Below are 17,105 nucleotides of genomic sequence, written 5' to 3' on the forward strand. Positions count from 1 at the left end.
TTAACATTCTCCTATAGCACCACATTTCAAAAGCTTCTAATCTTTTCTTCTCAGATACTCCGATCGTCCAAGTTTCACTTCCATATAAAGCGACACTCCAAACATATACTTTCAAAAATCTTTTCCTGACATTTAAATTAATTTTTGATGTAAACAAATTATATTTCTTACTGAAGGCTCGTTTCGCTTGTGCTATTCAGCATTTTATATCGCTCCTGCTTCGTCCATCTTTAGTAATTCTACTTCCCAAATAACAAAATTCTTCTACCTCCATAATCTTTTGTCCTCCTATTTTCACATTCAGTGGTCCATCTTTGTTATTTCTACTACATTTCATTACTTTTGTTTTGTTCTTGTTTATTTTCATGCGATAGTTCTTGCGTAGGACTTCATCTATGTCGTTCATTGTTTCTTCTAAATCCTTTTTACTCTCGGCTAGAATTACCATAACATCAGCAAATCGTAGCATCTTTATCTTTTCACCTTGTACTGTTACTCTTAATCTAAATTGTTCTTTAACATCATTAACTGCTAGTTCCATGTAAAGATTAAAAAGTAACGGAGATAGGGAACATCTTTGTCGGACTCCCTTTCTTATTACGGCTTCTTTCTTATGTTCTTCAATTATTACTGTTGCTGTTTGGTTCCTGTACATGTTAGCAATTGTTCTTCTATCTCTGTATTTGAACCCTAATTTTTTTAAAATGCTGAACATTTTATTCCAGTCTACGTTATCGAAAGCCTTTTCTAGGTCTATAAACGCCAAGTATGTTGGTTTGTTTTTCTTTAATCTTCCTTCTACTATTAATCTGAGGCCTAAAATTGCTTCCCTTGTCCCTATACTTTTCCTGAAACCAAATTGGTCTTCTCCTAACACTTCTTCCACTCTCCTCTCAATTCTTCTGTATAGAATACTAGTTAAGATTTTTGATGCATGACTAGTTAAACTAATTGTTCTGTATTCTTCACATTTATCTGCCCCTGCTTTCTTTGGTATCATGACTATAACACTTTTTTTGAAGTCTGATGGAAATACACCTTTTTCATAAATATACACACCAGTTTGTGTAATCTATCAATCGCTTCCTCATCTGCACTGCGCAGTAATTCTACAGGTATTCCGTCTATTCCAGGAGCCTTTCTGCCATCTAAATCTTTTAATGCTCTCTTAAATTCAGATCTCAGTATTGTTTCTCCCATTTCATCCTCCTCAACTTCCTCTTCTTCCTCTATAACACTATTTTCTAATTCATTTCCTCCTTATAACTCTTCAATATATTCCACCCATCTATCAACTTTACCTTTCGTATTATATGTTGGTGTACCATCTTTGTTTAACACATTATTATATTTTAATTTATGTACCCCAAAATTTTCCTTAACTTTCCTGTATGCTCCGTCTATTTTACCAATGTGTTCATTTCTCTTTCCACTTCTGAACACTTTTCTTTAATCCACTCTTCTTTTGCCAGTTTGCACTTCCTGTTTATAGCATTTCTTAATTGCCGATAGTTCCTTTTACTTTCTTCATCACTAGTATTCTTATATTTTCTACGTTCATCCATCAGCTGCTATATATCGTCCGAAACACAAGGTTTTCTACCAGTTCTATTTGTTCCGCCTAAGTTCACTTTGCTGATTTAAGAATTTCCTTTTTAACATTCTCCCATTCTTCTTCTACATTATCTACCTTATCTTTTTTACTCATACCTCTTCCGATGTCCTCCTCAAAAATCTTCTTTACCTCCTCTTCCTCAAGCTTCTCTAAATTCCACCGATTCATCTGACACCTTTTCTTCAGGTTTTTAAACCCCAATCTACATTTCATTATCACCAGATTATGGTCGCTATCAATATCTGCTCTAGGGTAAGTTTTGCAGTCAACGAGTTGATTTCTAAATCTTTGCTTAACCATGATATAATCTATCTGATACCTTGCAGTATCGCCTGGCTTTTTCCAAGTGTATATTCTTCTATTATGATTTTTAAATTGGGTGTTGGCAATTACTAAATTATACTTCGTGCAAAACTCTATAAGTCGGTCCCCTCTTTCATTCCTTTTGCCCGGCCAGTATTCACCCACTATATTTCCTTCCTTGCCTTTTCCAATGCTTGCATTCCAATCTCCAACTATTATTAAATTTTCATCTCCTTTTTGCGTGTTTAATTGTTTCATCAATCTCTTCGTATACACACTCTACCTCATCATCATCATGGGCGCTTGTAGACATATAGATGTTAACAATCGTTGTCTGTTTAGGTTTTGATTTTATCCTTATTACAATGATTCTATCGCTATGCATTTTGAAATACTCTATTCTCTTCCCTATCTTCTTGTTCATTATGAAACCTACTCCTGCCTGCCCATTATTTGAAGCTGAGTTAATTATTCTAAAATCACCTGACCAAAAGTCGCCTTCCTCTTCCCACCGAACCTCACTAATTCCTACTACATCCACATTTATCCTATCCATTTCCCTTTTTAAATTTTCTAGCCTACCAACCTTTTTTAAACTTCTAACATTCCACGCTCCGACTCGTAGAATGTTATTTTTTAATTTTCTGGTGACCCCTTCCTTAGTAGTCCTCACCCGGAGATCTGAACGGGGGACTAAGTTTATCTCCGGAATATTCTACCAAGGAAGGCGCCTCCATCATTGCTATATGAAAATGCAGAGAGCCACATTATCTTGGAAAAAAAGCAGCTGAAGTTTTCCATTGCTTTCAGCTGCGCAGTACTCAGAGGACTGAGTGATGTTGATATGGCCGTTTAAGTCATTCTGACTCACGCCCTTAATAACTACTGAAAGAGCTGCTGCCCTCTTTCAGGAATCATTCCTTAGTCTGGCTCTCAACAGATACCTCTCCGATATAGTTACACCTTCGGTCCAGCTACTCTGTATCCCTGAGCACTCAAGCCCCCTCACCAACGGTAAGGTCTCATGATTCATAGAGGAGGTAATCTGAGTTCAAATCATAAAATTTTTCATCATGCTGTTCACAAGCTGACAAGTACTTGGTATTATTATTTTTTAATTATTGAAATCAGTTTTATTATTATTTTTTTAAAACTTCACTTTGAGTTTTATGTTTATTTAAAATATAGGTAAGTTCACTAATTCTCATAGCGTATGAAAAATATTTCTGCGTTTGTACCTTTCTTAGCTTCATTCTTTTATCACTTGTTGATGCATTTTGGAACCATTCCACTGTTAAAACTTAATTATTATCTTAATAAAAATAATTTATATGAAAAAGTTTGTTCACAATAAATAGCAAATGCAGTAAATACAAAATACATAAACACTTTGGTCATTAACTAAAGTTTTTCAACTGACCAGTAGCCCAAATTTTCTTATTTACTTGAATATCAGAATGACATTTGGATATATAACATTTAGCATAGCAAACCAACAATAAATATCGAGAGAAAAAATAAAAAGGTATCTTCAAATGATTAACATATAGTATGATATACATTTTTTTAAAACAAAAACTTCAAGTTAAACCCATTATCTGGAAGAATTGTTTTGGACAACAAAAGAATTTAAAAAAAAGAAAAACCCCACAGAATCATTGAAATATGTGTTTTTAGTAAAAACCTGAGACTGAAATTGCATAAAACACTGTAAGGGTCAAACTGCAAACCTTGTGCCTTTTTTAGATGTTAAAAAATTGATAATAGTTGTAATATTTCTTTTAACGCAACCTTTTGATTTTGATATAAAAAAAATTACATTCAGTAGTGAAATTATCATTGAAGAATCCAATGAGTTCTTGAAAATAGTTTTCATTTACTTTCATGAGTGTTAATGTAGCAAGAAGAAAAAATCTGAGAGGTATTATTTAAGTTGTAATTTGATATTAATAAAAAACAAAATATTCAGAGATAATTTTTAAGTCTAAGGGTGTTACATACTGTACAATCATAATTTCTAGTGCCAAAATAAAAATATTTGAATTTAAAAAAATGTTAAAATGGTAGATTAGTTAGAAAGTTAATTCTTTTTATAGACTATAATTACAGATTACATTATTACTGTTCTTTCATTAACATAAAAAAAAAAAAACATTATTTATTTATTAAATTAATCTAGCTTTATTTATCAAGGTAAACTTGCTACACTGCATTATACAAGGAGAGGAAGGTGGAGAAAATCACTTGGCAGATTGCTTTGCGGTTGCAAAAGAAATAAAGGAGAAAAATTATGAAATTTATTCAGTATTAAGAGATACAAATGTTATTTGGTCAGATAAATTTTATGAAGGTGGACGATACTATCATAGCATACATGATGCACCTGTTATTTGGTATGATATATATAAATTATTTCTTTTTTCTAAACATGAATTATTCAAATAAGCACATTTGTATTATACTGATTACTTTTAATATAAACTAAGTTTAAACTGTCAGTGATCATGCCAATTATAGGTTTTTATATTAAAAATGCATTATGTAAAGTAACATTTTATAATTGATGATGAATCAATCGGTCTGATAAGCTCTTTATATAAATTGTTAAGTTAAATGTAAATAACTGGTTAAATATAAATTACGATTAAACATTCTCTTCCATGTTGAAGGATCAAATTCGTAAAAAGCAGTTTTTAGTTCATCAATATTCATTAGTCACAAATGGAAGATTTTTCTTTGATGATGCCCCAAAGGTAGATGTCATAGTTGTTAAGTTTGAACTTCTAGTCGGTTACTGAATTTTGAAGCCCTCCCTCACTATCAATCCACTGCCCTTTGAAATACTCATTTAAAAAAGAGATCTCTTACTATTGGATATAAACAGCTGGAGCTCCATATTGTTGTAAATTGGCAGTTAATTACATACTAATAAATTGAAGCTGAGGAAAAAAAAAATTTTCAAGCTTATTAAGGTATAAAATTCTGTTAACATTTTTAGATATGAGTTTCAGATATCACTGTCTACATCATTACATGTTGTGGAGGTCTATGATTTCTTCATAAAAGTATGGATTTTATTTATGCTAAAAATACACATTCCAAGATCTATTATTCGGATATATGTCATACTCCACTGAAGAAAATCTGTTACTGTGATTCAACATTGGGAACACGACAGAAGAGCATTGCAATAAGTTTCCCATTAAAGCCATCTACTGATCAGCTCATAATAGAAGGATTTAACCTAAGATCTTTTTTCATTATTTTGTGAAGAGTTGAATGTGGAATATTCTCTGAAGACTTTTTCTGGTTTACTTAAGAGATGGTAAATAGGATTTCTCAACATTATCAAAGCTATTCAATCGAGTGGAAGGACAATGAAGATTTTGAGATTGAGGACTGACTTGGTGGAAAAGGTTTTTTCTCACTTTCAGAATATTACTGCTGATTAAGCTTTCTTACCAAAAAGCTGAACAAATCTGTCCTTATGTTTTCATAGTTTTCATTTACATTTGTACGCACATATACCCAAACTGAAGCAATAAATCTTTCCTCAACTGAAAACATGCGCCATTCTAACTTATCAATATACAAAATCAAAATTCTCCCTGAACATGTGACAGTAACATCAACTTTTAACAAACCTGGCACTTTGCTGAGTAAATGACTAACCTTTACAATCACCTTGTGACATGCAATGTTACTTACCTACCTGTTTGTTGTTAATATGAAAAAGTACTTTTTAGTCACTCTGTAGATGTATTTGATAAAATTATATATACTCATAAATTTTTTAAATGCCATTCATGGAATTTACAATCACCCCAAATTAAAAGTATCTTATATTTATATATTCACCAGTGTGGCATTAAAAAAAAATTCTGGCTTCTTGGTAAAAATATAATTATAATTTTTATCATAATTTTTTGTTTGTTTTATTTTTATGATCTAGTACATGATTTGGTGGATAGTTTAATTAGGAAATGTTAGATAAAAGAAAGAAAATTTTGTTGGGAATTAAACCTGAGATACAGAAGTAAAGTTGTTGTTAATTGATACAGAAGCTAGTATGTTGACAACAACACTAACTGGCTGAATTGTACATAGAGTATTGAATATAAATCTTATTATGATTTCATGCTAATGAATAAAAGATTTATTTGATCACTTATGTAAAGTAAATTTAAAATAATATGTATTTGTATGATGTTACACATTATCCCAAAATAAAACATTTTCTTTAGAAAACATTTATTTGAATAATATAAATGCAGCAATATAATTACATGAAATGTAAAAATGGATATTAACAATTATTAAATGTAAGAAGTAAACCAGAAAGTTAAAGAATATAGAGATGTTTAAAATTGGTGTAACTGGAAAGTATTAAACAAGAGGAGCTGATTGTTAGTAGGATGTATTGAGATAAACTGGAGAAAGAATGTTTGCAGCAAAATCATAATATAAAATAAGATTTATATTGGTTAATTATAGTAGTGTTGATTAATAGTGTAGCAGACAAAAGTGAACGGAATAAACCTGTCGTAGATATAAAAAATTAGAAACAAACCAGATAATTGATTGTGTAAGAGGTTGCAAATAAATTTTGTATAAAATATTACTGTTTGTTTAGAAAAGAGAAAAATAGAATGATGTTAACAGATATCTTTTTTTATCACAAATTTTAATTATGCTATTCTAAAAGTTCTTCAGCTAAAGATAAACTTTATTCATCTATAAACAAAGTAATATTTTACAAATGATCTATTAAAATTATTTTATTATTTTTTTATTATAGTGAAAATAAATTTGGTGAAATTGAAAGAATTAATTTCAGTCAACCGCAAAGAGATTCTCAATTCAATGTGCCCTTAGAACACGTCAATAAATGGTACAATGCTTTAAGAGCATTTTCAGAACTAATCAATAGTCCAAAGTATTCAGTACTTTTCCACCTGAAACCAGGTAAGAAATTAAGAGTATTAAATAAATAAGTCAAACATAATTTTGAAGAGAGGTTTAAAGAAATAAAATGATCTGCCATTTAGGTTAATTTTAAATAATTAGTTTCAGTTTTGATTCGTGGTATACCATGTTTTAAACAGTTGACTGTTGTATACTTTATTTTAATGTGCTGAATGTTGTAAAATGTTTTGTATCTGTATTTATTCAAGTGAATGCTAGATCAGATAGAGATAAAGTTTCTGCTTTGTCATTTTCAAATTCAAGTGTACTACAGTTGACTTTTAATAACTTCTCAGCTTTTAAAATTATTGTTATAGCTACTAATCAACAAATTATTTCATACGTATACTATATATTTTCTTGAGAATATGAAGATTACTGTTCTTGTGTGTCTGATTTTTAAGAGAACTTTATGTGATGTGATTATTTCAGTTTTAGTTATTATATTTTGAAAAAAAGCACAAACAATATAAAGCAGGTCAAAGTAAGGTATTTAATAAAAATCTTCATCATAAATTGAAAATATGGGTATTATTTAAAATTGTTTCATTTAAAACATAGTATATAATAAGACAAAACTTGCTGGCCTGAATTAGTAAACTATATAAGAAAATAAGCTTGATTGGCTAAATTTTTATATTATTTCTATTAGTATGCATAGAAATGGGCAAGAGATAGTTGTCAACACCATGAAATTTATAATGGAGATATTAATGAGCTAATTATTTTCAGCTATTCATATTTTGTTATTTTTTATTTAAATCAGGTATGAATTTTTACTTAATTCTCATTTTAATAAATTAACATAGAAAGATGTAAGACATAATTTTCAGATATAGCATAAAAATTAAATTACCTTTTAATCAGACTTTGTTCTAAAATCTTAACCTATGTACTGTAATTTATACCACTTAAAAATAATAAGGAATAAATTTGGTATAAGTTGTGTATTGTCACCAAGGGAAGTACTGTTGGTGTAAACAAACAGTTAGTGATGAGAGATCATTTATTATACAAGCATTCTGTCGGTAATGGGACCAAGAATACTGCAACTACTAGAGGTGGCATCTATTGGACAACTGCCATGTAACGGTTTATCATATTCTTGTGATTGTCAGTATAAAATCATTGCGTAATGTTTTAATTTAAATACGCTTTATAAAAAAAAACATGTTATTGCTTATTCTTAATTTATCTAAGGAAAAAACATTGCTTAATTTATAGAGGTAGCTATGGTTTAAACAAAAAGTAAATTTAATAGGAAAAACTTCATTGTGCATGCTAGTCTTCATCAACGTCTACTACTATTAGTGTCAATGTGTGGTGGTTTAAACTGAAGTAATTAAAAGCAGCTTTTTTGAGTGAGAAGGTTCAATCTATAAGATTAAGTCAGAAAGTGTATTAGATTTTGAATTTTTTGACCATTTGTAATAGATCATTATTGCTCTTGAGAACAGAATCATCAATATATATATAATTGGAATTCACACTTTTCTACAATTGCACCCCACCTAGTTTTCAATCAATACTCATATTGTATTTAAAATAAAAATCTATGAGATGGCAACCCCTCAGTTTTGAAAACAGCATCCAGTATGTTTTTCACCAAATGTGATGAAGTACTGATTATTCTGTCACTGTTTATAAAAATTAGTAAAAAAAATTGACAATACAGTTGTAGAACTTTCCTGTGTAACAGGAAAGTCACATTTACACTTTAAGTATTATTCATTTATTTAATTTTACCACTCACCTGTGACATCACAACATAGTAGATGACTACAACAGCTGTATGACAGTGCTACACTTGCGCTCCTTGCGTGACAAGGGGTACAACTGACGCAGTATGCTGACTTAGCCACTAGTTTAGAGCATTTTTTGGGGTGCGGATGCAATTATGCAAAAATTGTTTTTGTGCCTAAGAAAAATATGACCTTAATTAGGCGAAATCCTGAGATACTGAGTTGAAAATGTTATGGCATCTCCATATGTAGAAGTAATCTGACAAAGTCTGATCAGAACTGGCCCAGTAGTTCTGTAGATTTAAGGTGATTTATAGTGCAAACTGAACACACATACATACGTATAAACATCTGGAAAATTTCCATCCAGTTTTTTGGGTTCCTTAGGTGTCAAAACATCAAGATCTGGTGAAAACCGCATGTGTCTATATTGGACCAATTACAATACTTTCTCTTCTAGAGCTATATCTTTACTACAGTGCTATCTAGATGGGAAAGTAAAACCATTAAAAGGAAAAATAATACTTCTGTAATTATTAAATTTTGACTTATTGAAGGTAAATTAAAAATAATTAACTGTCAATGACTTACTAACTTTTAATTTTTCATTGACTTCAGTATATTAAAGTTTAAAAAACAAATGATTTTCAAAGTTTGCAAAATAAATGAAAAATATTGGATGTTTTTTTAAATTGGGCTTAGCTTTAAAAATTGTATTTTTTATTTCAAATATTTTAGTTATATTTTTATTAAAAATTAACATTCTTTCTTTTATGCCCACAAAAAATGTTTTGGAAAAAAAAGTTAAAGCTTAGTGAGATATATGTATCATGGTGAAAATACAAAAAGGAATTCACAGAAATAACAAGACAACTATTGAATCTTAGCTAAGGCTCTATGAAATTAAATGGTAGATATTAATAAAAATTAAAAAAAAAAATAAAATCTTTGTTGACCAAGTAACTTTTTGGTAGTGGATTTAGTGAAAAATATGAGTTGAAAGCTAGATGCTTATCAGAAAATATCAACCTATATAAATAGTACAGAATCAAAGTATTAGTTTTCTTTTCTTCAGCGTTTGAGTTTAGCACATTTTCATTTATTAACATATTTTACTAATCAATACAAAATTAGTATGTATAAATTAAGAAAAATAAAAATAATACAATATGTATAGCTAAAGCATAAAGCAATAGTAATGATCCACTGTTATAATAAACTGATGTGTAATAAACTTTTTTTCACTAGGTGCAATTCTTACATTTGATAATTTAAGATTAGCTCATGGAAGAGCTGAATATAATGGTCATCGTTATATGGAAGGACTATTTCTAGATTGGGACCATATTTATTCCAGAATACGTGTTCTACGTGCAAATTATTCTTACCAAAAGAAGAAATAATTAATACCTTCCATTTTACTTGATTTTATTTTAATTATTTAAAATGTTTCTTATCTTAACATACTTTATGTGAAATAAAATAAATTTTAATATTCAGTATTGTATTATTTTTTTATTTTATTTTATTATTTTTTTTTAATATTTTGTTTTAGAAGACAAGTAGGGTGAGGTGTACTCATCTATGTGTGACGGAATGTTATCATTTTAAAAAAAGGGTGATGATGTGCAGGGTCATGGAGGTAGTCTTTTTGCCTAGGGTGTTCGGGTCTGCCCACATTCAAGAGTGGAGGGGTTGGGACTCACCGATGATGGCATAAAGAACCCTCAAGGTAGGAGTGGATTGTGAACTGAAGGATGTGTGAAACATACATGTGGAACTGTTGGATTAGGGACAGGATGGGTAGCTCCTTAGCAGATGGGCATAGCAGCTATCCAGAAGAGGAAGGTCGGTGTGTCCTAGCAAAGTTGGGGAGACCCGGTGGGAAAGCCCCAGAAGGGTGGACAGAGAATACTGCCATGACACTCCAAGGCGACTGTGTTTTACTTAACGGTGAGGACTGGTTGTCTTGCGGGGTGTTTAAAAAAAAAAAACAAAAAAAATAATATTCAGTGTTGATTTTTTTTATTTTATATTTTAACGTATTACTTTGGACATGTTGAACTTAGTTTTCTCTCTCTTTTCTTTCCCTCTCAGAATCCTTCATTAAAATTGCTTATGAATATCAGTTAGTGAACATTCTTTGATACTTATAACCTATGACTTCACAGCATTCTATTTCCCTCTCTGAAGTTATTTGATGATCAATAAGGGTGTTTCTTCATTACTTTAGCTGATATATCTTGAATTTATAACAAGTTGTGGTGGTAAGGTAAACTCACATAAAGTTAGCATTAGAAATTGGAAAAAAATAAGTTTATGATGCAACCTGTGCTGAGGCTCTTTTATTTACAGTTTGGGGAATATCTTTCTGACTGTTTAACTATACAAATAAGAATTATTTATTATGTACATATGCAAAGAGATTTATGACTAAGGGATTATGTGTAAGTAAGAAATTTTAGATCGCATGTTCACAACAGCAGCAAACCTAACAATCTTTTGAAATCTACACTACATACTGCAATAGTTCATTTACGGTTATTTTGAATAATATAACACTATTAAATTGCAAAATGTTCAAAAATTATTTATAAAAGTATGTTTTCTACAAGAGCTCAGCTAAAAATCTTGTAATTTTTGACACAAAATACTAGGCCACTAAACAGATTGTCATGGAGTGGGAGTCATACAAAAAACAAAATTTTTGTTGCTTTGAATTCTCTCTGAGAATTCTTTGTTTAAATATTTTTGTACTCTTGTCAAAACAGTGTCTCCTCAGATCATGTTTTTTTTTATTTTTCCTACTCCAAAACATCTCCAATAATAATCTTCCTCTCAATTAAGTCTTTCTGTTTATTATACCTGCTACCTGTTAACACTATCTCCTATCTTACTGTTTGTTTTTCATCATTTCGAGCTAAAAATGCTGTTTGTAAAATTTGCATGTTATAGTTTATATATATATATATATATAAATTTATATTTAATAGATCAACCCAAGTACAGAATGGAATGATTTACTTTATTTCATTACATAAGCAGAAGCGCTTTCGCAAACTTAATTTGCATACCAGCTGCATTATATATATATATATATATATATATATTTCAAAGAACATCACAAACTTGCATATAATATCATATCACTTATTAATTTACATTTTATATTAACTGGGTTACCAAAATTACACAAACACGATATACCTATGCATCCTTTAATTTTAAAACCGCTCCTTCTTACATTATATCTTAAATGATAGATAATATTCTCAGAAGTAAAATAAAGTTAGAGTATAAAAAATGGATACAAGTTAGTAAATAAACTGAAATTCTTAAATGTAAACTATAAAACTAGGATGGTTAGTTATGATATCTGTAACATGTAACCTGGTATGCCCATAGAAGTAACTATTAATATATTAAAGAAAAGATTAGTACAAAATCATGAAGATCCCTTATTTATAAAAAATATCATTGTTATTTGTTTTGATAACAAATATTACATCCAGGAAAATACACTACTGATGGGTTTTCCTTTGTCATCTATATTGTCTGAGGTTTATTTACAGGAGTTTGAAGTTAAGATAGTTTACGGGATAACACATAGACATGATATTTTAATGTGGACTATATACATTGATGATATTTTTGTAGTATATAATCCAGTGATAAATGATGAGGATTTACTAATCTTGAATAAGTTTAACTCATACGTAATGATTTGAAATTTATGTTGGAAATTGATAACAATAGAAGAATAGATTATTTAGATGTTGGTATTAAGTTTAGTAGGGATAATCAATGTATAACTTCAGTATATAGGAAACCCACTTCTAACCAAACAACTGTACATAGAGCTTCAAATCACCTATGGTCACATAAGATTAGTACTTACACAAATATGGTAATAGAGCAATTAATTATACAAAACATAACGTAAATAAAAATTAATTAAACAAAGAATTAAATATTATTAAACAAATTGCTATGTGTAATGGTTATGATAGTAGATTGGTCGATTATCTAATAAACAAATGGTAAAAATTAAAAAAAAAGCACAAATTTAATACCAATAAATAACACACAAAAAATTGACAATGTATGTCAATAACACATTACAAAGGTTTATAATAATAAGTTTAAACTTGCTTATCAGATGAATAACCACATAATAAAACACCTAATAAGTAATAAACATAATAATACTTCTGATGTACGCAATTTGAGTGGTATTTATAAAATTGAATTTAGTAATTGTGACCATATTTATATATGTAAGACCACTAGATCTTTTAAAACCAGATTCATGGAACATTTTAGAAGTTATAAAAAAGGAAAAATGGGTTTTTCGAATGTATCTGATCATTTGATTAAAGATAAGCACACAATAATATCAGATATTCAGACAAACTTAGAAATATTAGAAATAAAAAATGCAACATGGATAGGAATAATAAGGGTTTTGACATTTTTGAAAGGTATTTTATATATATAACCATAAGAATAAATTTAAAATGATCAACCTTCAGACAGCTATGAAGATGACAATATTATAAAGTCTGCAGTAGATAGCAACACTATCTGTTTTGATAGTAATGTTGAGTAATTCATCGTCCAATTTGGTAAGTAATATAAATTCAAAGAAATGGCTAGCATTTAATTTTACTTTCTTAAGTTTTTGATTTTACTTTAAAAGTTTTTTAATTTAAATTTATTTGTTTACATTAATGTCATATTGATTACTTATGTAACAATTTTTATATTTTTTAAATTAATTAATCTTTATAATTTTTAAACAATTTTTTATATTTTATATCTTGTTTTGATTATAATTAATTTTTTTTAATTTAAATAAAAGTTTTTTAAATTTCTATATAAGGTTTTAAAGTATGATAAATTTAAATTTAATTTAGCAGTTTTAATAGAATTTAATTAGTTTAAAAAATTTTAACATCAAATATAAATGAATAAGTGATATGATATTATGTATTGCGAGTTTATGATGTTTTTTGAAATATATATATAAATAAAATACAGCTGATGATGCGAATGAAGTTTGTGAATGATCTTCTGCTTATTTACTGAAATAAGGTGTCATCCTATTTAAATTATTCTGTGCTTGGGTCGATCAATTAAATATAAATAAATTTTTATTGGTACAGAGGAGTATGGTTATTAAAAGAATTGATTTTAAAAAAAATAAATAAATCTATATATAAAAGTTATATGCGATAGTTTGCAAAGCCTAAATCAAAAATTATTTTCAATGATTATACATGTTCTTTGTAATAAGCATTCTTTATGGTTGTTCTTTGTATCTGTTGATATCTATTCACAGACCGTTTTTATTGAATTATTTAATCTTTCAATTGTACCTACAATAACATGGTATTTAACAGATGCTTGTATAATATAAAACAAATAAGAAAGAATAAAATACTATAATGAAAAATGAAAGAATGACCACAATTGATGATGAAAGTAAAGGAAAAGAAATCTCTGAAAATTTCAATAAATATAATCATAACTAAAAAAAAAAAGATTGGTTAAAAATAAATAACAAAAAAAAAATCATAAAAAAAAAATGAAATAGCATATATTTTATTAGTACAATATTATATAGATATAATAATAAAAAAAATTAAATAATGATTAAAATTAGGCTGAATTATATTTACAGTTGCATGCAAATTAATCTGAACACAGATGTTATTTAATAAAAAAATAACTCTGTTTAGAAAAAAAGATAAAACTGTACAGTTTGTGTATATCTAGTGATTAACATGTCCACTTTAATTCTTAATCACTTCATGTACCCAATTTGCAGTGATTCAGCAAGTATACTATACTTTTCTTGATTTTTTCATTATGAAACCATACTAATATTGCTTTAATGAGGTCAATTTGTGGTATAGTTTATTTTTGAGAATCGTCTTTTGACTTTTGCCCAAAGATTTTCAGATGGATTTAAGTCTGGGGTGCTGCCTGGCCATGAGAGCATTTCAATATTTTGTTCTTCAAAACTTTTTCCACTTTTTTGATACTATGGCACTGACACCAAATCTTATTGGAACACTCTACTGCCTTGTGGGAATTTTTTTGAAGTTGTTCGGAATCTTGATATCTCCATCACTTTTCAACAAACCCATCTACTGGAAGTAATGAAAAAGGGCCTTCAAATGTGAAACAGCTCCAAAACATTTTTTGGGAAGATGTTTAGCTGATTGTTGGATATGAACTGGTGGTGTATTTCATCTTGATGCTTTTCTAATGTATGTAACCATTTGCCTCTGAACATAAAAACGTGACTCGTCAGAAAACGTAATATTTTTCCAATCTTCTTTGGTACAATTAGCCTACTAGTCTTCTTTTGGCCCACAAGAGCATTTTATTACACATTGATGGTGTTAAAGACCGCTTTTTAGCTGATCAGTGAGCTTTCTGTCCAGGTGCAAGAAGTTGGCATATAACAGTTGTCACATATAAATCCGTTCAACAGGCTGTTAATTCTCAATGTAAGTCCACAGCAGAAAATGCTGGATCTATTTACTTTTTTCAATAACTGATTATGTTACAGTAGTTTTTCTTTTACAGCCATATTTGCTTTTCTTTTGAGATGAAAAGGAACCAGTTTCTTTAAATTGTTTTAAAATAGCATTATTATCCCTAGTTTAACACCACACTCAGAAACTAGTTGTCATTGGGTGATACTGGTATGCTCAGAAAGAGAAACAATTTTTAAACGCTTCTTTGGAGTTATGTCAGTTATTATATATTCAAGCTAAACAGAACAAAAAATATGATTTTTTAATAAAAAATTAAATAAATTTTCACAAAACACGATTTATAACATGAAAATTGCTAAATAAGAAAAACACAATAACCTCACATTACACAGACAATTTAAAGGATGGGTGTGGTCAAGTGATGTTGCAACAACATAGAAAACAAAAAAACGTTACTGCATTCAGATTAATTTGCATGCTACTCTATTTAGGTGAATTTAATTAAATAACAAAATTTTATCCATAATAAATTAAATTTTGAAAAAGTAAAAAAAATAAAATTCACTTTTAATTTTAATATGATTACAAATGATGAAAGTCATTTTACTGACAATTACTCCATTGATGAAGAAACTGAATAAAATTTCAACAAAATATAGAGGAATCATCTTTTAAAAGCGATTATATTTTTCTACTGTTCTTTATAAACAAGAGCATTATTACACAAAAGCATACCATACGTATGCGAAAGCATACTGTTCTACATACTTATGCTTTACATTAATAAATAAAATCTTTAAATCTAATGCTGAGTAAAAACCTACCTAAAAAAATATATATATTAAGCTAGAGTATTAAACTTTAATTCTTAAAAATATAATGAAAATTACAAGTACATAGTTTCAAATTAAAAAAAAATTTATGTTTGTACTGTTTTCATTTATTAACTTAGGTAAATTCTTTAGGTGATGAATGATTCAAATTTATGATTTAATTTGGCTTTTTACTGTTTATTTTTATTCTTTATAAAAATAGTTTTTAAAAGAATTACTATATATATATATATATAAAAAACAAATAATAGAGGATAGAACTAACATAATAAGATTACAAAATTACAATGGAACATGAAAGGAAGTGAAAGATAAAACAACTCTTATCATGCTATAGTCCAGCTGATTCACCATGTGGGTACAGCAACTTTACAACAAAGAATGAACTATCAATGAACCGATTCAAAAAGGGACTTCCTGCTATGTAATATATAAATATAGGTCTGATCTGGTGGTAATGGGATGAAGCAGAGATCACTACAATTGCCTTATAGCCTAGAAGGGCAGCTTCTTTCTAAATAAAAGCAAATTGCCAATAAATAGTGATAAAAAATATTAGGTAAAAACACTTATCTTGTTTTACTACATAACTGGTTTCTTTTACCAAATTTTAATTAGCCAGCTAATCTCTGCTGAGTTTCCATCATGTAACATTTGGTAAATTCATAACTCAGATGCTAAAGACAGGTAAAGATAACAGATTAAATAGTGAATTTTGCTTTTGTCGAATGTTTTAAGATAAATAAATTCATCAGTACCAGTAAATGAATTATATAAATTATCCATACTGTATATATGTTTACATAAATTCTACAATAATTCTAAAATAATAAATTTAGTGTAATAGGAAACCGTACATGATTTGTCTTAAACATATCACCATAGTTTATTAATCTAAATGTATTGTGTTGATGGCATCACATAAATAATATTATTCTATTAAAAAAAGAAGATTGTGTAGGTAGGTAGGTCATTAAATAGAACCCCTTACTACTAAATGGTTCCATAAAATCTGAAACATCATTTTAAAAAAAAGAAATGAAATAGATTAAATTATATGTAATTAACAATTTCCTGAAAGTTACTGAAGTTAAACAGTATTTGCTGATTACAGTTCTTTGGATGGGTTTCAACCAAT

The 17,105-nt window shown here is 28.6% G+C and overlaps 1 protein-coding gene across 3 annotated transcripts in view; it reads left to right on the forward strand.

Annotated features, from left to right (window-relative positions):
* Positions 1 to 17,105, forward strand: part of LOC142330990 (gamma-butyrobetaine dioxygenase-like) — a 36,327-nt gene that overhangs the window by 17,726 nt on the left and 1,496 nt on the right. Inside the window, exons 5-7 of one of the 3 annotated variants that reach the window (XR_012757862.1) lie at positions 4,112 to 4,311; positions 6,717 to 6,883; positions 10,181 to 10,578. Coding sequence is in view for 2 of the 3 variants with exons in the window: in XM_075376511.1 (XP_075232626.1) it covers positions 4,112 to 4,311; positions 6,717 to 6,883; positions 9,874 to 10,028 (522 nt within the window). In the remaining variant the exon portion in view is untranslated. Of the gene's footprint in view, positions 1 to 4,111; positions 4,312 to 6,716; positions 6,884 to 9,873; positions 10,136 to 10,180; positions 10,721 to 17,105 lie in introns of those variants that run through there. The other 2 variants (XM_075376512.1, XM_075376511.1) reach the window with 2 other exon arrangements.

This window comes from Lycorma delicatula, chromosome 10 (assembly GCF_047948215.1).
Source record: "Lycorma delicatula isolate Av1 chromosome 10, ASM4794821v1, whole genome shotgun sequence".
NCBI lineage: Eukaryota > Metazoa > Arthropoda > Insecta > Hemiptera > Fulgoridae > Lycorma > Lycorma delicatula.